This window comes from Bombina bombina, chromosome 12 (genome assembly GCF_027579735.1).
Source record: "Bombina bombina isolate aBomBom1 chromosome 12, aBomBom1.pri, whole genome shotgun sequence".
NCBI lineage: Eukaryota > Metazoa > Chordata > Amphibia > Anura > Bombinatoridae > Bombina > Bombina bombina.
In genome coordinates this window covers 60,586,602-60,610,473 of record NC_069510.1, presented here as the reverse complement: position 1 = coordinate 60,610,473, position 23,872 = coordinate 60,586,602, and the positions used below count along the sequence as shown (strand labels likewise).

The 23,872-nt window shown below is 42.2% G+C and overlaps 1 protein-coding gene across 2 annotated transcripts in view; it reads right to left on the bottom strand.

Moving 5' to 3' along the window:
• Window positions 1–21,947: 21,947 nt before the first annotated feature.
• WDR13 (WD repeat domain 13) overlaps window positions 21,948–23,872 on the bottom strand; it is a 65,199-nt gene continuing 63,274 nt past the window's right edge. For both annotated transcript variants that reach the window (XM_053696235.1, XM_053696234.1), the window contains exons 8-10: window positions 23,635–23,776; window positions 23,438–23,556; window positions 21,948–22,241 (exon numbers count right to left, since the gene is read on the bottom strand). In XM_053696235.1, the coding sequence (XP_053552210.1) occupies window positions 22,057–22,241; window positions 23,438–23,556; window positions 23,635–23,776 (446 nt within the window). In that variant the 3' untranslated portion in view covers window positions 21,948–22,056. The remainder of the gene's footprint in view (window positions 22,242–23,437; window positions 23,557–23,634; window positions 23,777–23,872) is intronic.

Below are 23,872 nucleotides of genomic sequence, written 5' to 3'. Positions count from 1 at the left end.
TCTTTGGCTCTCCCCCCCTTCTCTTTGGCTCTCCCCCCCCTTCTCTTTGGCTCTCCCCCCCCTTCTCTTTGGCTCTCCCCCCCCCTTCTCTTTGACTCTCCCCCCCCTTCTCTTTGGCTCTCCCCCCCTTCTCTTTGGCTCCCCCCCCTTCTCTTTGGCTCTCCCCCCCTTCTCTTTGGCTCTCCCCCCCCTTCTCTTTGGCTCTCCCCCCCCCCTCTTTGGCTCTCTCTCCCCCCTCTTTGGCTCTCTCTCCCCCCTCTTTGGCTCTCTCTCCTTTTTGGCTCTTTTTCCTCTTTGGCTCTCTCTCTCCCCCTTCTTTGGCTCTCCCCCCCCCTTCTCTCCCCCCCTTCTCTTTGGCTCTCTCCCCCCCTTCTCTTTGGCTCTCCCCCCCCTTCTCTTTGGCTCTCCCCCCCCTTCTCTTTGGCTCTCCCCCCCCTTCTCTTTGGCTCTTCCCCCCCCTTCTCTTTGGCTCCCCCCCTTCTCTTTGGCTCTCCCCCCCCCTTCTCTTTGGCTCTCTCCCCCCCTCTTTGGCCCTTCTTCCCCCCCTCTCCTGCTCCCTCTCTGGCTCTGCATTCACATCGCGGGACCCCGCCCGGCCACGCCCCATCGCGGCGACACCCGCCCGGCGACGCCCGGTCACGCCCCTCGCGACGCCCGGTCACGCCCCCATCGCAACGCTCCCGTCGGCCACAAACAGCTGTGAGGTCTGGGGAGCGCGTGGCCGCTTCTCACGCAGCAGACCTCACAGCTGTTGAGTAGCTTACCTCGCGCTCCCCAGACCTCACAGCTGTTTGTGTACCTCGCGCTCCCTATCTCAAGGCCAAGTGTGTTTGTCTCTACTGCGCATGACAGCTTCGGACAAACACACTTGGCCTTTTATAATATAGGATAAGACGCACAGATACCAATATAAAAATCCAGTATAAAACTGTTTAAAAACTTACTTAGAAGCTCTCAGTTTAGCTCTGTTGAAAAGGTAGTTGGAAAAGCCCACTGCAAGTGGGAAATAAGACCCCCCCGCCTGGAGTAGGTATCTGTCGGTATTCTCATAAAACTTTGGGGCTTGATTAGGAGTCTGAAAATCAGAGCAAAACTATAAATTAAAAAAAAAACAAAAAAAAAACTTAATGGGCTATATAAATAAATCTACATAACATGTATGCAAAGAAAATATAAGTGTATAGTGTCCCTTTACCTGTTTTTCCCACCCTATAGGATCCCACAAGTGATGGCTCTTGGACTCTCACCATCTTATGAAAGAAAAAAAAAATTATGCTTACCAGATAATTTTTTTTTTTTTTATGGTGTTGAAAGTCTACAATACCTACCCTTGCTTTTCCATAATAGTTGGCGACAGTACCAGTTTGCACTTCTTTTACCCTGCTTTTTATTTCCTGCTTTTCGTATTTTCTTTGTTCTCTTGGCCATATGTATGACTAAGGAATCATGAGAAAGTGGGATTATTAAAGAGCTGTTGCGTAAATTTTACCTCCTCCTAACCAAGATGGCTCTTGGTCTCACCATTATAAAATAAATTAATCAGGAATTTTGTTTTCCTTGTTCTTACTTAAAGGGACACTGTACCCAAAATTTTTCTTTCATGGTTTAGATTGAGAATTACATTTTAAGCAACTTTCTAATTTACTCCCCCCCTCTTTGGCTCTCTCCCCTCTTTTGCTCTCTCTCCTCTTTGGCTCTCTCTCTTCCCCCTTTGGCTCTCCCCCCCCCCTTTGGCTCTCTCCCCCCTCTTTGGCTCTCCCCCCCCCCCTCTTTGGCTCTCCCCCCCCCCTCTTTGGCTCTGCCCCCCTCTTTGGCTCTCTCTCCCCCCTCTTTGTCTCTCTCCCCTCTTTGGCTCTCTCTCTCCGTCTCTCTTTCCTCTTTGGCTCTCTCTCTCCCCCCTCTTTGGCTCTCCCCCCCCCTTTGGCTCTCTCCCCCCCCTCTTTGGCTCTCTCCCCCCCTCTTTGGCTCTCCCCCCCCCCTCTTTGGCTCTCTCTCCCCCCTCTTTGGCTCTCTCTCCCCCCTCTTTGGCTCTCTCTCCTTTTTGGCTCTTTTTCTCTTTGGCTCTCTCTCTCCCCCCTCTTTGGCTCTCCCCCCCCTTCTCTTTGGCTCTCCCCCCCCCTCCTCTTTGGCTCTCCTCCCCTTCTCTTTGGCTCTCCCCCCCTTCTCTTTGGCTCTCCCCCCCCCCTCCTCTTTGGCTCTCCCCCCCTTCTCTTTGGCTCTCCCCCCCTTCTCTTTGGCTCTACCCCCCCTTCTCTTTGGCTCTACCCCCCCTTCTCTTTGGCTCTCCCCCCCTTCTCTTTGGCTCTCCCCCCCCTTCTCTTTGGCTCTCCCCCCCCTTCTCTTTGGCTCTCCCCCCCTTCTCTTTGGCTCTCCCCCCCTTCTCTTTGGCTCTCCCCCCCTTCTCTTTGGCTCTCCCCCCTTCTCTTTGGCTCTCCCCCCTTCTCTTTGGCTCCCCCCCCTTCTCTTTGGCTCCCCCCCTTCTCTTTGGCTCTCCCCCCCCCTTCTCTTTGGCTCTTCCCCCTTCTCTTTGGCTCTCCCCCCCCTTCTCTTTGGCTCTCCCCCCCCTTCTCTTTGGCTCCCCCCCTTCTCTTTGGCTCTCCCCCCCTTCTCTTTGGCTCTCCCCCCCCTTCTCTTTGGCTCTCCCCCCCTTCTCTTTGACTCTCCCCCCCCTTCTCTTTGGCTCTCCCCCCCCCTTCTCTTTGGCTCTCCCCCCCCTTCTCTTTGGCTCTCCCCCCCCTTCTCTTTGACTCTCCCCCCCCCTTCTCTTTGACTCTCCCCCCCCTTCTCTTTGACTCTCCCCCCCCTTCTCTTTGGCTCTCCCCCCCCCTTCTCTTTGGCTCCCCCCCCTTCTCTTTGGCTCTCCCCCCCTTCTCTTTGGCTCCCCCCCCCTTCTCTTTGGCTCTCCCCCCCTTCTCTTTGGCTCTCCCCCCCCCCCCCTTTGGCTCTCTCTCCCCCCTCTTTGGCTCTCTCTCCTTTTTGGCTCTTTTTCCTCTTTGGCTCTCTCTCTCCCCCCTCTTTGGCTCTCCCCCCCCCTTCTCTTTGGCTCTCCCCCCCCCTTCTCTTTGGCTCTCCCCCCCCCCCCTTCTCTTTGGCTCTCCCCCCCTTCTCTTTGGCTCTCCCCCCCCTTCTCTTTGGCTCTCCCCCCCCTTCTCTTTGGCTCCCCCCCCCCTTCTCTTTGGCTCTCCCCCCCCTTCTCTTTGGCTCCCCCCCCTTCTCTTTGGCTCTCTCCCCCCCTTCTCTTTGGCTCTCCCCCCCTTCTCTTTGGCTCTCCCCCCCCTTCTCTTTGGCTCTCCCCCCCCTTCTCTTTGGCTCCCCCCCCCCTTCTCTTTGGCTCCCCCCCCCCTTCTCTTTGGCTCTCCCCCCCCCTTCTCTTTGGCTCTCCCCCCCCTTCTCTTTGGCTCCCCCCCTTCTCTTTGGCTCCCCCCCTTCTCTTTGGCTCCCCCCCTTCTCTTTGGCTCTCCCCCCCTTTCTCTTTGGCTCTTCCCCCCCCTTCTCTTTGGCTCTCCCCCCCCCCTTCTCTTTGGCTCTCCCCCCCCCCTTCTCTTTGGCTCTTCCCCCCCCCCTTCTCTTTGGCTCTTCCCCCCCCCTTCTCTTTGGCTCTTCCCCCCCCTTCTCTTTGGCTCTTCCCCCCCCTTCTCTTTGGCTCTCCCCCCCCCTCTTCTCTTTGGCTCCCCCCCCCTCTTTGGCCCTTCTTCCCCCCCTCTCCTGCTCCCTCTCTGGCTCTGCATTCACATTGCGGGACCCCGCCCGGCCACGCCCCATCGCGGCGACACCCGCCCGGCGACGCCCGGTCACGCCCCTCGCGGCGCCCGGCCACGCCCCTATCGCAACGCTCCCGTCGGCCACAAACAGCTGTGAGGTCTGGGGAGCGCATGGCCGCTTCTCACGCAGCAGACCTCACAGCTGTTGAGTAGCTTACCTCGCGCTCCCCAGACCTCACAGCTGTTTGTGTACCTCGCGCTCCCTATCTCAAGGCCAAGTGTGTTTGTCTCTACTGCGCATGACAGCTTCGGACAAACACACTTGGCCTTTTATAATATAGGATAAGACGCACAGATACCAATATAAAAATCCAGTATAAAACTGTTTAAAAACTTACTTAGAAGCTCTCAGTTTAGCTCTGTTGAAAAGGTAGTTGGAAAAGCCCACTGCAAGTGGGAAATAAGACCCCCCCGCCTGGAGTAGGTATCTGTCGGTATTCTCATAAAACTTTGGGGCTTGATTAGGAGTCTGAAAATCAGAGCAAAACTATAAATTAAAACAAAACAAAAAAAAAAAACTTAATGGGCTATATAAATAAATCTACATAACATGTATGCAAAGAAAATATAAGTGTATAGTGTCCCTTTACCTGTTTTTCCCACCCTATAGGATCCCACAAGTGATGGCTCTTGGACTCTCACCATCTTATGAAAGAAAAAAAAATTATGCTTACCAGATAAATTTGTTTTTTTTATGGTGTTGAAAGTCTACAATACCTACCCTTGCTTTTCCATAATAGTTGGCGACAGTACCAGTTTGCACTTCTTTTACCCTGCTTTTTATTTCCTGCTTTTCGTATTTTCTTTGTTCTCTTGGCCATATGTATGACTAAGGAATCATGAGAAAGTGGGATTATTAAAGAGCTGTTGCGTAAATTTTACCTCCTCCTAACCAAGATGGCTCTTGGTCTCACCATTATAAAATAAATTAATCAGGAATTTTGTTTTCCTTGTTCTTACTTAAAGGGACACTGTACCCAAAATTTTTCTTTCATGGTTTAGATTGAGAATTACATTTTAAGCAACTTTCTAATTTACTCCTATTATCAATTATTCTTCATTCTCTTTCTATCTTTATTTGAAATGCAAGAATGTAAGTTTAGATGCCGGCCCATTTTTGGTGAACAACCTGGGTTGTCCTTGCCGATTGGTGGATAAATTCATCCACCAATAAAAAAGTGCTGTCCAGAGTACTGAAACCAAAAAAAAGCTTAGATGCCTTCTTTTTCAAATAATAAAAGCAAGAGAACGAAGAAAAATTGATAATAGGAGTAAATTAGAAAGTTGCTTAAAATTGCATGCTCTATCTGAATTACAAAAGAAAAAAATTGGGTTCAGTGTCCCTTTAATGTTTGTGGAGTATATTAGAGCTAACTAGAGTGAGTACTTAAGAGATTGTTGGAGTGCCTGTTTTTTTTTTTTTTTTAGGACTCAAATGATCACTTGGCAATCTCACTCCTAAAACGATAGAAAAACTGATAACCTTTCCCTACATTGCCACACTAGACACCAAATAATTTGCTATGTCTGATTTAGGAAACTGCTATAATGATAAAAAACAGAATTTATGCTTACCTGATAAATTACTTTCTCCAACGGTGTGTCCGGTCCACGGCGTCATCCTTACTTGTGGGATATTCTCTTCCCCAACAGGAAATGGCAAAGAGTCCCAGCAAAGCTGGCCATATAGTCCCTCCTAGGCTCCGCCCACCCCAGTCATTCGACCGACGGACAGGAGGAAATATATATAGAAGAAACCATATGGTACCTGGTGACTGTAGTTAGAGAAAATAATTCATCAGACCTGATTAAAAAACCAGGGCGGGCCGTGGACCGGACACACCGTTGGAGAAAGTAATTTATCAGGTAAGCATAAATTCTGTTTTCTCCAACATTGGTGTGTCCGGTCCACGGCGTCATCCTTACTTGTGGGAACCAATACCAAAGCTTTAGGACACGGATGAAGGGAGGGAGCAAATCAGGTCACCTAAACGGAAGGCACCACGGCTTGCAAAACCTTTCTCCCAAAAATAGCCTCCGAAGAAGCAAAAGTATCAAATTTGTAAAATTTGGCAAAAGTGTGCAGTGAAGACCAAGTCCCTGCCTAACATATCTGGTCAACAGAAGCCTCGTTCTTGAAGGCCCATGTGGAAGCCACAGCCCTAGTGGAGTGAGCTGTGATTCTTTCAGGAGGCTGCCGTCCGGCAGTCTCATAAGCCAATCGGATAATGCTTTTAAGCCAAAAGGAAAGAGAGGTAGAAGTCGCTTTTTGTCCTCTCCTTTTACCAGAATAAACAACAAACAAGGAAGATGTTTGTCTGAAATCTTTAGTAGCCTCTAAATAGAATTTTAGAGCACGGACTACGTCCAAATTGTGTAACAAACGTTCCTTCTTTGAAACTGGATTCGGACACAAAGAAGGTACAACTATCTCCTGGTTAATATTTTTGTTAGAAACAACTTTCGGAAGAAAACCAGGCTTAGTACGCAAAACCACCTTATCTGCATGGAACACCAGATAGGGCGGAGAACACTGCAGAGCAGATAACTCTGAAACTCTTCTAGCAGAAGAAATTGCAACTAAAAACAAAACTTTCCAAGATAGTAACTTAATATCTATGGAATGTAAAGGTTCAAACGGAACCCCTTGAAGAACTGAAAGAACTAGATTTAGACTCCAGGGAGGAGTCAAAGGTCTGTAAACAGGCTTGATCCTAACCAGAGCCTGAACAAATGCTTGAACATCTGGCACAGCTGCCAGTCTGTTGTGTAGTAAGACAGATAAAGCAGAGATCTGTCCCCTTAGAGAACTTGCAGATAATCCTTTCTCCAAACCTTCTTGTAGAAAGGAGAGAATCTTAGGAATTTTTATCTTGTTCCATGGGAATCCCTTGGATTCACACCAACAGATATATTTTTTCCATATTTTATGATAAATTTTTCTAGTTACAGGCTTTCTAGCCTGAATCAGAGTATCTATTACAGAATCTGAAAACCCACGCTTTGATAAAATCAAGCGTTCAATCTCCAAGCCGTCAGTTGGAGGGACACCAGATTCGGATGTTCGAATGGACCCTGAACAAGAAGGTCCTGTCTCAAAGGTAGCTTCCATGGTGGAGCCGATGACATATTCACCAGGTCTGCATACCAAGTCCTGCGTGGCCACGCAGGAGCTATCAAGATCACCGAGGCCCTCTCCTGATTGATCCTGGCTACCAGCCTGGGAATGAGAGGAAACGGTGGGAATACATAAGCTAGGTTGAAGGTCCAAGGTGCTACTAGTGCATCTACTAGGGTCGCCTTGGGATCCCTGGATCTGGACCCGTAGCAAGGGACCTTGAAGTTATGACGAGACGCCATCAGATCCATGTCTGGAATGCCCCATAATTGAGTTATTCGGGCAAAGATTTCCGGATGGAGTTCCCACTCCCCCGGATGGAATGTCTGACGACTCAGAAAATCCGCTTCCCAATTTTCCACTCCTGGGATGTGGATCGCAGACAAGTGGCAGGAGTGATCCTCCGCCCATTGAATTATTTTGGTCACTTCTTTCATCGCCAGGGAACTCCTTGTTCCCCCCTGATGATTGATATATGCAACGGTCGTCATGTTGTCTGATTGGAACCTTATGAATTTGGCCTTTGCTAGTTGAGGCCAAGCTCTGAGAGCATTGAATATCGCTCTCAGTTCCAGAATGCTTATCGGGAGAAGAGATTCTTCCCGAGACCATAGACCCTGAGCTTTCAGGGATTCCCAGACCGCGCCCCAGCCCACTAGACTGGCGTCGGTCGTGACAATGACCCACTCTGGTCTGCGGAAGCTCATTCCCTGGGACAGATTGTCCAGGGTCAGCCACCAACGGAGTGAATCTCTGGTCCTTTGATCTACTTGAATCATCGGAGACAAGTCTGTATAATCCCCATTCCACTGTTTGAGCATGCACAGTTGTAATGGTCTTAGATGAATTCGTGCAAAAGGAACTATGTCCATTGCTGCAACCATCAATCCTATTACTTCCATGCACTGCGCTATGGAAGGACGAGGAACAGAATGAAGTACTTGACAAGAGCTTAGAAGTTTTGATTTTCTGACCTCTGTCAGAAAAATCCTAATTTCTAAGGAATCTATTATTGTTCCCAGGAAGGGAACTCTTGTCGACGGGGACAGAGAACTTTTTTCTTTGTTCACCTTCCATCCGTGAGATCTGAGAAAGGCTAGGACGACGTCCGTATGAGCCTTTGCTTTTGACAGGGACGACGCTTGTATTAGGATGTCGTCCAAGTAAGGTACTACTGCAATGCCCCGTGGTCTTAGAACCGCTAGAAGGGACCCTAGTACCTTTGTGAAAATCCTTGGAGCAGTGGCTAATCCGAATGGAAGTGCCAAAAACTGGTAATGCTTGTCCAGAAAAGCGAGCCTTAGGAACTGATGATGTTCCTTGTGGATAGGAATATGTAGGTACGCATCCTTTAAATCCACGGTAGTCATAAATTGACTTTCCTGGATGGTGGGTAGGATCGTTCGAATAGTTTCCATTTTGAACGATGGTACCCTGAGAAATTTGTTTAGGATCTTCAAATCCAAAATTGGTCTGAATGTTCCCTCTTTTTTGGGAACTACGAACAGATTGGAATAAAATCCCATTCCTTGTTCTCTTATTGGAACTGGATGTATCACTCCCATCTTTAACAGGTCTTCTACACAATGTAAGAATGCCTGTCTCTTTATTTGGTTTGAGGATAAGTGAGACCTGTGGAACCTTCCCCTTGGGGGTAGTTCCTTGAATTCCAGGAGATAACCTTGAGAAACTATTTCTAGCGCCCAAGGATCCTGAACATCTCTTGCCCAAGCCTGAGCAAAGAGAGAGAGTCTGCCCCCCACTAGATCCGGTCCCGGATCGGGGGCTATCCCTTCATGCTGTTTTGGTAGCAGTGGTAGGCTTCTTAGCCTGATTACCCTTGTTCCAGCCTTGCATTGGTTTCCAGGCTGGTTTGGGCTGTGAGGCATTACCCTCTTGCTTAGAGGATGCAGAATTAGAGGCTGGTCCGTTTCTGCGAAAGGGACGAAAATTAGGCTTATTTTTAGCCTTAAAAGACCTATCCTGTGGAAGGGCGTGGCCCTTTCCCCCAGTGATGTCTGAAATAATCTCTTTCAAATCTGGTCCAAATAATGTTTTACCTTTGAAAGGGATGTTAAGCAGTTTTGTCTTGGAAGACACATCCGCTGACCAAGACTTTAGCCAAAGCGCTCTGCGCGCCACGATAGCAAACCCTGAATTTTTCGCCGCTAATCTAGCTAATTGCAAAGCGGCATCTAAAACAAAAGAGTTAGCCAATTTAAGTGCGTGAACTCTCTCCATAACCTCCTCATATGAAGATTCTCTACTGAGCGACTTTTCTAGTTCCTCGAACCAGAAACACGCAGCCATAGTGACAGGAACAATGCATGAAATTGGTTGTAGAAGGTAACCTTGCTGTACAAAAATCTTTTTAAGCAAACCCTCTAATTTTTTATCCATAGGATCTTTGAAAGCACAACTATCTTCGATAGGAATAGTAGTGCGTTTGTTTAGAGTAGAAACCGCCCCCTCGACCTTGGGGACTGTCTGCCATAAGTCCTTTCTGGGGTCGACTATAGGAAATAATTTCTTAAATATCGGGGGGGGGGAACAAAAGGTATGCCGGGCTTCTCCCACTCTTTATTTACTATGTCCGCCACCCGCTTGGGTATAGGAAAAGCGTCGGGGGGCACCGGAACCTCTAGGAACTTGTCCATCTTACATAATTTCTCTGGAATGACCAAGTTGTCGCAATAATCCAGAGTAGATAACACCTCTTTAAGCTGTGCGCGGAGATGTTCTAATTTAAATTTAAATGTCACAACATCAGGGTTCAGCTTGCTGAGAAATTTTTCCTGAATCTGAAATTTCTCCATCAGACAAAACCTCCCTCATGGCCCCTCCAGATTGGTGTGAGGGTATGTCAGAACAATTATCATCAGTGCCCTCTTGCTCCTCAGTGTTTAAAACAGAGCAATCGCGCTTTCTCTGATAAGTAGGCATTTTGGATAAAAGATTTGCTATGGAGTTATCCATTACAGCCGTTAATTGTTGCATGGTAATAAGTATTGGCGCACTAGATGTACTAGGGGCCTCCTGTGTGGGCAAAACTGGTGTAGACACAGTAGGGGATGATGTAGTATCATGTTTACTCCCCTCATTTGAGGAATCATCTTGGGCAATATCATTATCTGTGGCATTAATGTCCTTACTTTGTTTGGACGCTATGGCACAATTATCACATAAATTTAAATGGGGAGACACATTGGCTTTCATACATATAGAACATAGCTTATCTGAAGGTACAGACATGTTAAACAGGCTTAAACTTGTCAACAAAGCACAAAAAAACGTTTTAAAATAAAACCGTTACTGTCTCTTTAAATTTCAAACAGAAAACACTTTATTACTGAATATGTGAAAAAGTATGAAGGAATTGTTCAAAAATTACCAAAATTTCACCACAGTGTCTTAAAGCATTAAAAGTATTGCACACCAAATTTCAGAGCTTTAACCCTTAAAATAACGGAACCGGAGCCGTTTTTAAATTTGACCCCTATACAGTCCCAGCTATATGCTTTGCTGAGACCCAACCAAGCCCAGAGGGGAATACGATACCAAATGACGCCTTCTAGAAGCTTTTTTAGTGATTCTTAGATCCTCACACATGCATCTGCATGCCTTGCTTTCCAAAAACAACTGCGCAGTAATGGCGCGAAAATGAGGCTCAGTCTATAACTAGAAAGGCCCCCAGACTAAAAAAGGTGTCCAACACAGTGCCTGCCGTTTTTTTTTAAACGTTCCCCAAGATTATAATGCCAATTGTTAGCTAGAATCTGCATAATATGCCCCAATAAAGCAATCGTTTTAGCCCATAAAAATGTCTACCAGTTTTTTAGCCCTTTTTTAAGTCCTTTATTCTTTTATGTTTGACTAAGAAAATGGCTTACCGGTCCCCATGAGGGGAAATGACAGCCTTCCAGCATTACATGGTCTTGTTAGAAATATGGCTAGTCATACCTTAAGCAGAAAAGTCTGCTAACTGTTTCCCCCAACTGAAGTTACTTCATCTCAACAGTCCTATGTGGAAACAGCAATCGATTTTAGTTACTGTCTGCTAAAATCATCTTCCTCTTACAAACAGAAATCTTCATCCTTTTCTGTTTCAGAGTAAATAGTACATACCAGCACTATTTTAAAATAACAAACACTTGATAGAAGAATAAAAACTACATTTAAACACCAAAAAACTCTTAACCATCTCCGTGGAGATGTTGCCTGTGCAACGGCAAAGAGAATGACAGGGGTGGGCGGAGCCTAGGAGGGACTATATGGCCAGCTTTGCTGGGACTCTTAGCCATTTCCTGTTGGGGAAGAGAATATCCCACAAGTAAGGATGACGCCGTGGACCGGACACACCAATGTTGGAGAAAGAAAATCATCGATTTAATATCCACACTGCACATTGAGAAAGTTAATATATCTTCTAGAGTGCTGGCAAAAATGCTTGATTTATCATTTTCAACTCTTTGAATAGGGAATTTACTGCACTTCAAGGAACATTAAATTTCGTTTTTCTGGTTTTTTTATTTTAAAGAGGGCATTTAAATAAAATTTTAAGTATTACAGTTTTTTTTTTTATTTAACTTACGTTCCTGCCCTGAAAAATAACCTAGTGGAGGTGCCATCAACAGAGCTGTTGCAATGTTCCTTATAATCCTCTGACCAGATGTTAGAGAACAATGATACAACAAGAGAGGCGCTGTCTGCGTGTCTCAATAAGTACAGATAAAGTATAAGTACAACATGCACAGGGTACTCGCATTTGTGAAAGGCACCCTGATGTGCCTAATGGGGCAGGCTGGATGTTCTCAGCAACCCAGCTAGCTGAACTCCGGTCTGATCAGTAACGCTGTGTCTTTAGCAATGACGGAATGGTAATAGGCTCCAATAGGTAACGTATGGCTCATAAAAAGCAATGGTTTAGAGCAGTGCTTTCCAAACTGTGTGTCGTGACAGTGTGTAGGTGTGTCCCTGCTTCAGCACAAATTTTTTTTTTACATTTAAAATTCTTTTTAATTTTTTTTTTTTTTGGTTTCTGACTTTCCGTCTGCCTGCTATGCATATCACGTAGTTGACACATGATTGATTAACTAGTGGGTCACAGATCTTAACCTATTGGCGCAGCTTAGCGGGAACTGAAACAATTCACATTGGCAGCACATTGGCTCCTGACTGCATGTGCATTCTTCTTAATCAGCTCGTGGCTGCATGTGTAGTCAGTGAGTGGGACAGTAGTGTGTTGGCAGTAATCAGTCGGTCTCGCAGAGCTCTGAGGGCAGCAGCTTAAACGCTGAGCAGAAGTCAAAGTGTTTTGGGTTTTTTGCAGCTAGCTCCCAGTAGTGCATTGCTGTTCCTGCTCTTGTTATATGGATAGGAAGTGGAAGTTTAAAAATGCTTGATCATGAAATGGGAGTGTCTTTATCTAATATTACACCAAATATTGAGAAACTATTTTCATCCCATCAACCTCCTACATACCATTAAAATATTAAGTAGCTATTGGTGTTATTAAACTTTTTTTAATTCTTGCACATACATAAATACTGTTACTTGTAAATACATTTCATTATTATGTAATTTATGTATGTGTCCGTATCTTTTAAAACAAGTTAGTTTAACCTCCTGTTTGCTAGTACAATTGAATTACTGTGTCGCAAAATAATGTAGGTCTATAAAGTGTGTCACCTAACATGAAAAGTTTGGAAAGCTCTGGTTTAGAGGATGATAAAAAGTGAAGTACAATTTTTTTAAAATGGCATAAACCACCAGTTAAAATAAACCAACTCAAATGAGCATATACAAGTTAAAACAATACAATGCGTTTCTCGGCAATCTGCCTCTAAATAGAGATCCGTTACCTATCAAATTGAAGCCCTGCCTTTCCTTTCGGCATGCAGGCCAATCACAATTTACTTTTTGTCTTAGTCAGCATAATTATCTCACCTGTGTCAGACCCGTAGTGCATATAGGTGTAATTATAGTGATCACATATTATGAGGCCTATTTATCAAGCCGTCAACCGCAAATACGCTGGAATTCCACAGCGTAATTGTGGCGAGCCTGATTCGCCTTATTTATCAAAGCCTACAGACTGGCAAAAGTTGAAATCTGTGACGTAACATAAGATCCGCCGGTCTCAGTCCGTCACAGATCGATGCTTACGTCATTACAGATGTTCCGAATACAAATTCGGTACTATCCGACTAGTTTTGCCACTATTCCGGCCCAGCGTACCTGGTTTTCAATCCGCCACCCTGGAGGCCGCGGATGCCATAGGAATCAATGGGAGTCTGAAAGCAGCGAAAGCTTATGTTCGATGCTGCCCGATATCCCATTTATTTCTATGGTAACGTTTACACATAACACCCTAACATAAGCCCCGAGTCTAAACACCCCTAATCTGGCGCCCCAACATCGCCGCCACCTACATAATGTTATTAACCCCTATCCCGCCACTTCTGGAACCCTCCGCAACTAAATAAATGTATTAACCCCTAAACCTCTGGCCTCCCACATCACTACCACTTATTAACCTATTAACCCCTAAACCGTCAGCCCCCCACATCGCCCTAAACTAAATTAACCCCTAAACCTAACAACCCGCTAACTTTATATTAAATATTAACTCATCCCTATCTAATAATAAATTTAAACTTACCTTTAGAATTAAAATAAACTATATTAAACTACTAATTAACCTAACCTACCTATTATACTAAAATTACATGAAACTATATTAAACTATTAATTAATCTACCCTATTATACTAAAATTACATTAACCCTTTCGTGACTGGGTTAAAGTGTAGGGTAGGTTAATTATTACAACTGTTCCGATGTAGACAAATTGAAATAGGATTGAGCTTGCATTCTATTGGCTGATTGGATCAGCCAATAGGATGAAAGCTCAATCCTATTGGCTGATTGCAACAGCCAATAAGATTTTTTTTCTACCTTAATTCCGGTTGGCTGATAGAATTCTATCAGCCAATCGGAATCTAAGGGACGCCATCTTGGATGACGTCATTTATAGGGAAACTTCATTGTTCCAGAAGACGTCGTAAGAAGAGGATGCTCTGCGCCGGATGTCTTGAAGATGGAGCCGCTCCGCGCTGGATGGATGAAGATAGAAGATGCCGTCTGGATGAAGACTTCTGCCGGCTTGGATGAGGCTACATGTCGGGTCTTCAAAAACTGTAAGTAGATCTTTGGGGTTTAGTGTTAGTCCTTTTTTAAGGGTTTATTGGGTGGGTTTTAATTTTAGATTAGGGGTTTGGGCTGAAAAAATGCCCATCCAAATGCCCTTTTCAGGGCAATGGGGAGATTAGGTTTTTTAGATTAGGTTTTTATTTGGGGGGTTGGTTGTGTTGGTGGTGGGTTTTACTGTTGGGGGGGGCATTCATATTTTTATTTACAGGTAAAAGAGCTTATTTCTTTGGGGCAATGCCCCGCAAAAGGCCCTTTTAAGGGCCATTGGTAGTTTATTGTAGGCTTAGGGTTTTTTTTTATTTTGGGTGGGCTTTTTATTTTCATAGGGCTCTTAGATTAGGTGTAATTAGTTTAAATTAAACTTATAACTTAGTTTTTTGTAACTTAGTAATATTTAATATTAGAGTTAAATAACTTGAGTAAGGTTAGGTTTTTAAATATGTAATATAGTTAATTTAATTTGTAGTTTAATGTAATTTTAGTATAATAATTGGGGTAGATTAATTATTAGTTTAATATAGTTTAATGTAATTGTAGTATAATAGTTAGGGTAGGTTAATTAGTAGTTTAATATAGTTTATTTTAATTCTAAAGGTAAGTTTAAATTATAAGATAGGGATGAGTTAATATTAAATGTAAAGTTAGCGGGTTGTTAGGTTAAGGGGTTTATAGGTTAATTTAGTTTATGGCGATGTGGGGGGTTGGCAGTTTAGAGTTAATAGGTTTGGTAAGTGGTAGTGATGTGGGAGGCCAGGGGTTTAGGGGTTAATATATTTATGTAGTTGCGGTGGGCTCCGGGAGCAGCGGAATAGGGGTTAATACATTTATTTAGTTGCGGAGGGCTCCGGGAGCAGCGGGATAGGGGTTAATACATTGATGTAGTTGCGGTGGGCTCCGGGAGCAGCAGGAAAGGGGGTTAATTACTTTATTAGAGTTGCGGTGGGCTCCGGGAGCGTCAGGATAAGGGGTTAAACTTTTTAGTATAGTGGCGGTGTTTAGTGACAGGGTATAAATAAAGTTGGGAAAAAGCCAAATAGCAGCGAGAACGATGACCGTTAGTTAACAACAGTCCACTGCTCATCTCCCCTTACTTGGTGCGCGGCTTTTTGACAGCTTTTTTTTATAAATATGGAGAGCGTATTCAGGTCCGCGTCCGCAATGTTAGGGGATGTCAGGCGAGCGTATTGGTGCCGGCGAATGCAGCACAGTTGATGGCTTGATAAGTAGGCCTCTATGCGTGAGAACGTCAATCATACTCTGACCAGATGTTCACCTTTAGTTTATAAAAAATTTTTTTAGCATGTCCTTCATATGCATTAAGATAGTTACTTTAAATTCACTACTTTAAAGGGACAGTTCACCCAAAAACTTTCTCCCCTTTAAATTATTCCCAATGATCCTTTTTACCTGCTAGAGTGTATTAAATTGGTTGCAAGTAGCTCCTTTACTCATATTTCAGCATTTGAAATAGCTGATTTAGCTTGTGGTTTCCCAACCTATACTGAAAGTTTTGATACTGGCGTATATGCTATTGACGAGCCTAAGTAAACACAGCCAGCAGAAGAGATTACACCCTCAGTGGGGGCATGATAGTTAAGTAATAAAATTATAATTTCTTTCATGTAATTAGCAAGAGTCCATGAGCTAGTGACGTATGGGATATACATTCCTACCAGGAGGGGCAAAGTTTCCCAAACCTCAAAATGCCTATAAATACACCCCTCACCACACCCACAAATCAGTTTTTACAAACTTTGCCTCCTATGGAGGTGGTGAAGTTTGTGCTAGATTCTACGTTGATATGCGCTCCGCAGCAGGTTGGAGCCCGGTTTTCCTCTCAGCATGCAGTGAATGTGAGAGGGATGTGAGGAGAGTATTGCCTGTTTTAATTCAATGATCTCCTTCTACGGGGTATATTTCATAGGTTCTCTGTTATCGGTCGTAGAGATTCATCTCTTACCTCCCTTTTCAGATCGACGATATACTCTTATATATACCATTACCTCTACTGATTCTCGTTTCAGTACTGGTTTGGCTTTCTACTACATGTAGATGAGTGTCCTGGGGTAAGTAAGTCTTATTTTCTGTGACACTCTAAGCTATGGTTGGGCACTTTTATATAAAGTTCTAAATATATGTGTTCAAACATGTATTTGCCTTGACTCAGGATGTTCAACATTCCTTATTTCAGACAGTCAGTTTCATATTTGGGATAATGCATATGAATTAATCAATTTTTTTTCTTACCTTAAAATTTGACTTTTTCCCTGTGGGCTATTAGGCTCGCAGGGGCTGAAAATACTTCATTTTATTGCGTCATTCTTGGCGCGGACTTTTTTTGCGCAAATTTTTTTTTCTGTTTCCGGCGTCATACGTGTTGCCGGAAGTTGCGTCATTTTTTTGACTTTTTTTGCGCCAAAAGTGTCGGCGTTCCGGATGTGGCGTCATTTTTGGCGCCAAAAGCATTTAGGCGCCAAATAATGTGGGCGTCTTTTTTGGCGCTAAAAAATATGGGCGTCACTATTGTCTCCACATTATTTAAGTCTCATTATTTATTGCTTCTGGTTGCTAGAAGCTTGTTCACTGGCATTTTTTTCCCATTCCTGAAACTGTCATTTAAGGAATTTGATCATTTTTGCTTTATATGTTGTTTTTTCTATTACATATTGCAAGATGTCTCCGTTTGTCCCTGAGTCAGAAGCCACTTCTGGAAAAATGCTTAACTGAGTTTCAGTTCTACCAAAGCTAAGTTCATTTATTTTAAATGTTATAAATGTTTATCTCTAGCTATGGTTTGTAATAAGTTATTATGATATACTTTTACATGCAGATTCCATTAGTATTTATGCTTTATACATTTCCATTCTTAAGTGCAAGAAATGTTTAGAAGATTTATAAGAAATATTTTTTCTGATTAAGGCTATGTCTGACTTCGTGCCTTCTAATACGATTTTTAGGTCTTTTTCACTTCTTTTTTAATTATTGAAGTTTCAAATGACCAACAACATACTGATTTATCCTTCTCTGATGATGTTTTTTTCTCTTTCAGAAATTCTCTTCATCAGATATTGACACAAAAAAATTATATAAAAAAGTAGATTTGTTAATTATTAAAGTACATTTGTTCTTTGTTGAAGAGGTGTTGATTATTTTGGATATTAAGGTAACTAGTTCTTTAAGACTAGTTGACACTATTTCTGCCTTTTTATTTTCTTCTGTGATTTCAGAGGTTTTCTTTCCAATTCCCCATACTAGGGAATGGAATAGGCTGAGAATTGTCTTTTATTTTTAAACTATATTCTTTGTCAGCAGTTAAATTCAATTTGGAGGGTTCTCCAATTTATTGGAGCTATCTCTAATCCTACTAATTATGCTATTGTTTTTATAGCAAAATAGTATTTATTTTCCTTTATATAGTTGTATTTTATTTTTGGAAAATTATTTAGTTTCAGGTACTTTTCTTGGTCCTGTGATATTGCAATTGCTTCATTTTTTTCTGTTTACTTTAAGATCAAGTATCAGATCATGATTTATTTTAGCATTGTTAAGGGACAACATTTACTAGACTAGGTGCCGTTGCATTTGTCTTGTTGTTTTGCATTTTGCAAGTCCTCTGTTTTGACTGGTCCTTTAAACTGGACTATCATGCTAATGATTTCATTTGTGTCTTCATTTTATTGAATATATTCGCAAATGAGGGTTAATCTATGTCTTTAGCTAGAAGAATTCTGTGATTTAAAAAAAAAATTAAAAAAAAAAAATCCATATTTCTTTTGTTCTAAGATAATCAATTATAATTGGATTCAATTCTTAACTGTTACTATGGGCTTCAATATTGAGTTCTAAGACTAAAACTTTAACCTTATACTAGTTTGGTTGTTTTTATTAAGGAACAAATCCTGAGTTCTTTCCCAAGTAACATGTTTTTAATTGGGGTTCGAAATTAGCTCCCTAATGTTGCGATGCACATGCCGTATTCCAGCTTGGCTGGTAAGGGGCAGGTTAAGACTTCTTTGAAATTTATTTGGTTCTATTTTGTCCAGATTTCTTTGATTTTATTCCAGTAAGGCTAACACTTTCTTTAAGTGTGTTTCTGTCCTATATATTTTGGATACTGTTGAGGCATGGCTGGGTACCCATGGGGTTCAAGCGCTGCTCAGACCTGGAATCTTCTGGGGGTTTTATTCCAGTTCCTTTTGTAGGAACTGGGTTTTGGAGTTTTATTCAAACAATTTTGCCTTTTTGTGGTCATTGATAGCATTATTTGTTTTCTTTAGATACAATAAATGCGTATTCTTCATTTTTCTGTTTTCATTCAGATTATTTCCTGAGGATGCGGATTCTCATATGTTTCACTTGCTCTTCAGGACATAGTTAGAGGATCTTTTTTCAAAAGCTCTTAATTCCTCACGCAAGGGTCACCTTTTTTTTTTAGGTTTCCAGATGGTTTATGTCACTATCTTTGTCTCTATCAGACAAGGGACAATTTGTATTGGGTTCCGTCTGTCGGTACCTTTAGTCTCTATTATTTCCTTCAGTTGCTATATATGCATAGAAGTTTTAACAGCATTGGATTCAATTCCCTTTGCTCATTTTCAATGGAAAGATCCTTTCCAGCTTTTTATGAGTGTTGTTTCTTCAAGAACATGGTTGGAGGATCAATTAACCAATCAGTTTGTTGATTCCTCAGACAAGAGTAACCTTTTTTAGATTTCCGGATAGATTCAGTGTCCATGACTCTGTCTCTGTTGGTCAGGAGACGTCTGAAATTGGTTTCAGCTTATCGAAACCTTCAGTCTCAATCATTCCCTTCGGTAGCCTTATGCATGGAAATTCTAGGTTCTTATGACTGCTGCATTGGACGTGTTCCCCTTTGCTCATTTTCACATGCAACCTCTTCAGCTCTGTATGCTGAACCAGTGGTGCCGGGATTATACAAAGATATCTCATTTAATATCTTTAAAACTGATTGTTCGACACCCTCTGACGTGGTACAGACCACCATCGTTTAGTTCAGAGGGCTTCTTTTTTTCTTCCAACCTGGACTGTGATCTCAACAGGTGTAAGTCTGACAGGTTGGGGAGCTGTATGGGGGTTTCTGACAGCACAAGGGGTTTGGGAAATCTCAGGAGGTGAGATTACCAATCAATATTTTGGAACTCCGTGCAATTTTCAGAAGCTCTTCAGTCATGGCCTCTTCTAAAGAGAGAATCGTTCATTTGTTTTCAGACAGACAATGTCACAACTGTGGCATATGTCAATCATCAAGGAGGGACTCACAGTCCTCTGGCTATGAAAGAAGTATCTCGAATACTGGTATGGGCGGAATCCAGCTCCTGTCTAATCTCTGCGGTTCATATCCCAGGTATTGACAATTGGAAAGCGGATTATCTCAGTCGCCAAACGTTACATCCGGGCGAATGGTCTCTTCACCCATAGGTGTTTCTTCAGATTGTTCAAATGTGGGGACTTCCAGAAATAGATCTGATGGCTTCTCATCTAAACAAGAAACTTCCCAGGTATCTGTCCAGATCCAGGGATCCTCAGGCGGAAGCAGTGGATGCATTGTCACTTCCTTGGAAGTATCATCCTGCCTATATCTTTCAGCCTCTAGTTCTTCTTCCAAGAGTAATCTCCAAGATTCTGAAGGAATGCTCGTTTTTTCTGCTGGTGGCTCCAGCATGGTCTCACAGGTTTTGGTATACGGATCTTGTCCGCATGGCTTCTTTCCAACCGTGGACTCTTCCGTTAAGACCAGTCCTTCTGTCACAAGGTCCTTTTTTACCATCAGGATCTCAAATCCTTAAATTTAAAAAGGTATGGAGATTGAACGCTTGATTCTTAGTCAAAGAGGTTTCTCTGACTCTGTGATTAATACTATGTTACAGGCTCGTAGATTTGTATCTAGGAAGATATATTATCGAGTCTGGAAGACTTACATTTCTTGGTGTCTTTCTCATCATTTTTCCTGGCATTCTTTTAGAATTCCGAGAATTTTTCAGTTTCTTCAAGATGGTTTGGATAAAGATTTGTCTGCAAGTTCCTTGAAAGGACAAATCTCTGCTCTTTCTGTTCTTTTTCACAAAAGGATTGCTATTCTTCCTGATATTCATTGTTTTGTACAAGCTTTGGTTCGTATAAAACCTGTCATTAAGTCAATTTCTCCTCCTTGGAGTTTGAATTTGGTTCTGGGGGCTCTTCAAGCTCTTCCGTTTGAACCTATGCATTCACTGCACATTAAATTACTTTCTTGGAAAGTTTTGTTTTCTTTTTGCCATCTCTTCTGCTAGAAGAGTTTCTGAATTATCTGCTCTTTCTTGTGAATCTCCTTTTCTGATTTTCCATCAGGATAAGGCGGTGTTGCGAACTTCTTTTAAATTTTTATCTAAGGTTGTGAATTCTAACAACATTAGTAGAGAAATTGTGGTTCCTTCATTATGTCCTAATCCTAAGAATTCTAAGGAGAGATCATTGCATTCTTTGGATGTAGTTAGAGCTTTGAAATATGTTGAAGCTACTAAGAATTTCCGAAAAAAACTTCTAATCTATTTGTTATCTTTTCCGGTTCTAGGAAAGGTCAGAAGGCCTCTGCCATTTCTTTGGCATCTTGGTTGAAATCTTTAATTCATCATGCTTATGTCGAGTCGGGTAAATCTCAGCCTCAAAGGATTACAGCTCATTCTACTAGGTCAGTTTCTACTTCCTGGGCGTTTAGGAATGAAGCTTCGATTGATCAGATTTGCAAAGCAGCAACTTGGTCTTCTTTGCATACTTTTACTAAATTCTACCATTTTGATGTGTATTCTTCTTCTGAAGCAGTTTTTGGTAGACAGCTGTTTCAGTTTGATTCTTCTGCTTATAATTTCAGTTTTCTTCATTATAAGATTTAAACTTTATTTTGGGTGTGGATTATTTTTCAGCGGAATTGGCTGTCTTTATTTTATCCCTCCCTCTCTAGTGACTCTTGCGTGGAAGATCCACATCTTGGGTAGTCATTATCCCATACGTCACTAGCTCATGGACTCTTGCTAATTACATTAAAGAAAACATAATTTATGTAAGAACTTACCTGATAAATTCATTTCTTTCATATTAGCAAGAGTCCATGAGGCCCACCCTTTTTTGTGGTGGTTATGATTTTTTTGTATAAAGCACAATTATTCCAATTCCTTGTTTTTTTATGCTTTCGCACTTTTTTCTTATCACCCCACTTCTTGGCTATTCGTTAAACTGATTTGTGGGTGTGGTGAGGGGTGTATTTATAGGCATTTTGAGGTTTGGGAAACTTTGCCCCGCCCCTCCTAGTAGGAATGTATATCCCATACGTCACTAGCTCATGGACTCTTGCTAATATGAAAGAAATGAATTTATCAGGTAAGTTCTTACATAAATTATGTTTTTCCATTGTTCTCTCTATGTATTGAGCTTTGGTGTTCCAGACAAATATAAGATAAGGAAGCAAGTGTGTGTACATAAAAGTGATAACATAATGAGATCTGATATTACCTGAAGCTCAACCCATTGTAATAGGCTGTGGTTTCAAAGCACAAAACCAGCTACTTCAGATACACAAATAAGCATGAAAATGCAATTTCTCAAATATTTTATACTCTGCAGTTGGTATAACAAGTCATTTAAAATACATTTATGGAAAAACAATTTTACAGTGTACTGTCCCTTTAAGTTAGTGGTGATTGCCCTTACTTGCTCTAACTTATTTGAGCTGTATTTGATGACAATCTATGAATAAATTACTCGCATGATAGGTAACCCTGTGTCATGGACTAACATTGCTGCAGATTTAGCCTGTTCTCATTTTCCAGATGAAGCAATCAAAATATAAAAAAAAAATATACGTAGGCTTTTAAAAGGAATGTATTAAGTTTGGGAAGCAGAGAAATAAATAATAGATACAACACAGTCAAGTTTAAAAGCAGCCACAGGTTTTCCAGAAGGTGCAAATGGGTCACTTTTGCTCCCGTCGCCAGATAATTACCATCCCCTTTGCGTCGCTTGAAGCCAGAAGACTCTCGTCACAATTAAAGCTAACACCCAACACAGCTGCACTATGTCCCTGTAGTTTATTTACTATGGCTTTAGTAGCTCGCTCCACATCAAAGAAATATACACACATGTCTTCACTGCCGGTCACTAAAAGAAAGGGATAAATAGATGTGATAGTCATTTGAAAGAGCCATTAGATACATGGCACAGTAGCTAAAGTACTTTCAAATGCAGAAATAAAATGCGCTAACAAATTAGGATACTGGGGTCCGATGCTAAATATATGAAACACATAGAAAAAGTCCTGCTCAAAAGCATCAACATATTGCAGCCCCTGAGCTTGTGAGCTAATTATGATCAGCATACACATGTAGCAGCCAATCACCAGTTGTGTTTATAACTGAACATACAAGGGGAATTAAAAGGGACAGTCTACTCCAGAATTTTTATTGTTTAAAAAAGGATCGATAAACCCTTTATTACCCATTCCCCAGTTCTGCATAACCAACACAGTTATATTAAAGGGACACTGAACCCCAATTTTTTTCTTTAGTGATTTAGATAGAGCATGCAATTTTAAGCAACTTTCTAATTTACTCATATTATCAATTTTTCCTCATTCTCTTGCTATCTTTATTTAAAAAAGAAATCATCTAAGCTAAGGAGCCAGCCAATTTTTGATTCAGTACCCTGGACAGAACTTGTTTATTGGTGGGTGAATGTATCCACCAATCAGCAAGAACAACCCAGGTTGTTCACCAAAAATGGGCCGGCATCTAAACTTACATTCTCTCTTTTCAAATAAAGATACCACGTGAATAAAGAAAATGTGATAATAGGAGTAAATTAGAAAGTTGCTTAAAATTGCATGCTCTATCTGAATCACGAAAGAAAAGATTTGGGTTCAGTGTCCCTTTAATATACTTTTTAGCTCTGTGATTACTTTGTATCCAAGCCCTTTGCAGACTGCCCCCTAATTTCAGTGCTTTTGACAGATTTGCATTTTAGCCAATCAAAACCCTCTCATAACTCCATGGGCGTGAGCACAATGTTATTTATATGGCCCACATGAACTAACGCCACCTAGCTGTGAAAAACTATCAAATGCATTCAGATAAGAGGTGGCCTTCAAGGGCTTAGAAATTAGCATATGAGCCGACCTATGTTTAGCTTTCAACTAAGAATACCAAAGAGACCACAGCAAATTTGATAAAAGTATATTTGAAAGTTGTTTAAAATTACATGCCCTATTTGATTTATGAAAGTTTCATTCTGACTAGAATGTCCCTTTAATGTGCACAATGGTTCAAGTATAGTCCAGCATTTTAACCACATTTACATACCAACACAGGCTCCTTGTCTGAAGGACATCAAAGGACAGAAAATACTGCGTATTGCATTGTTCGTTTGCTGGATTTGAAAAGTTCGTTTTAACTGCAGTGTTCCTTCGTTATCTACAACCCTACAAAGCAAATAACCAGGTGATGAGACAACATATGTAGCAATGTTGGAAAAAAAGGGGGGAAGGTCCAGATCTCACCTATACAACAATAGTTTGTTGATACAAGCATTCACAAGCAGAGAGGGATCCCTGGCCTCACGGCTGATCCAAGAGCGGGCGGAGATACTGCTTATAGCGCTGCCTTCTGACACGACCAGACGTTTGGCTTTTGTTAATTTACCTAAAGAAATTATGGATAAAAACAAAAAACAATTATGCATGTGAGAACAGCAACTACTACATGTTAGACAGAACAAATACCACAATCTCACTGCAG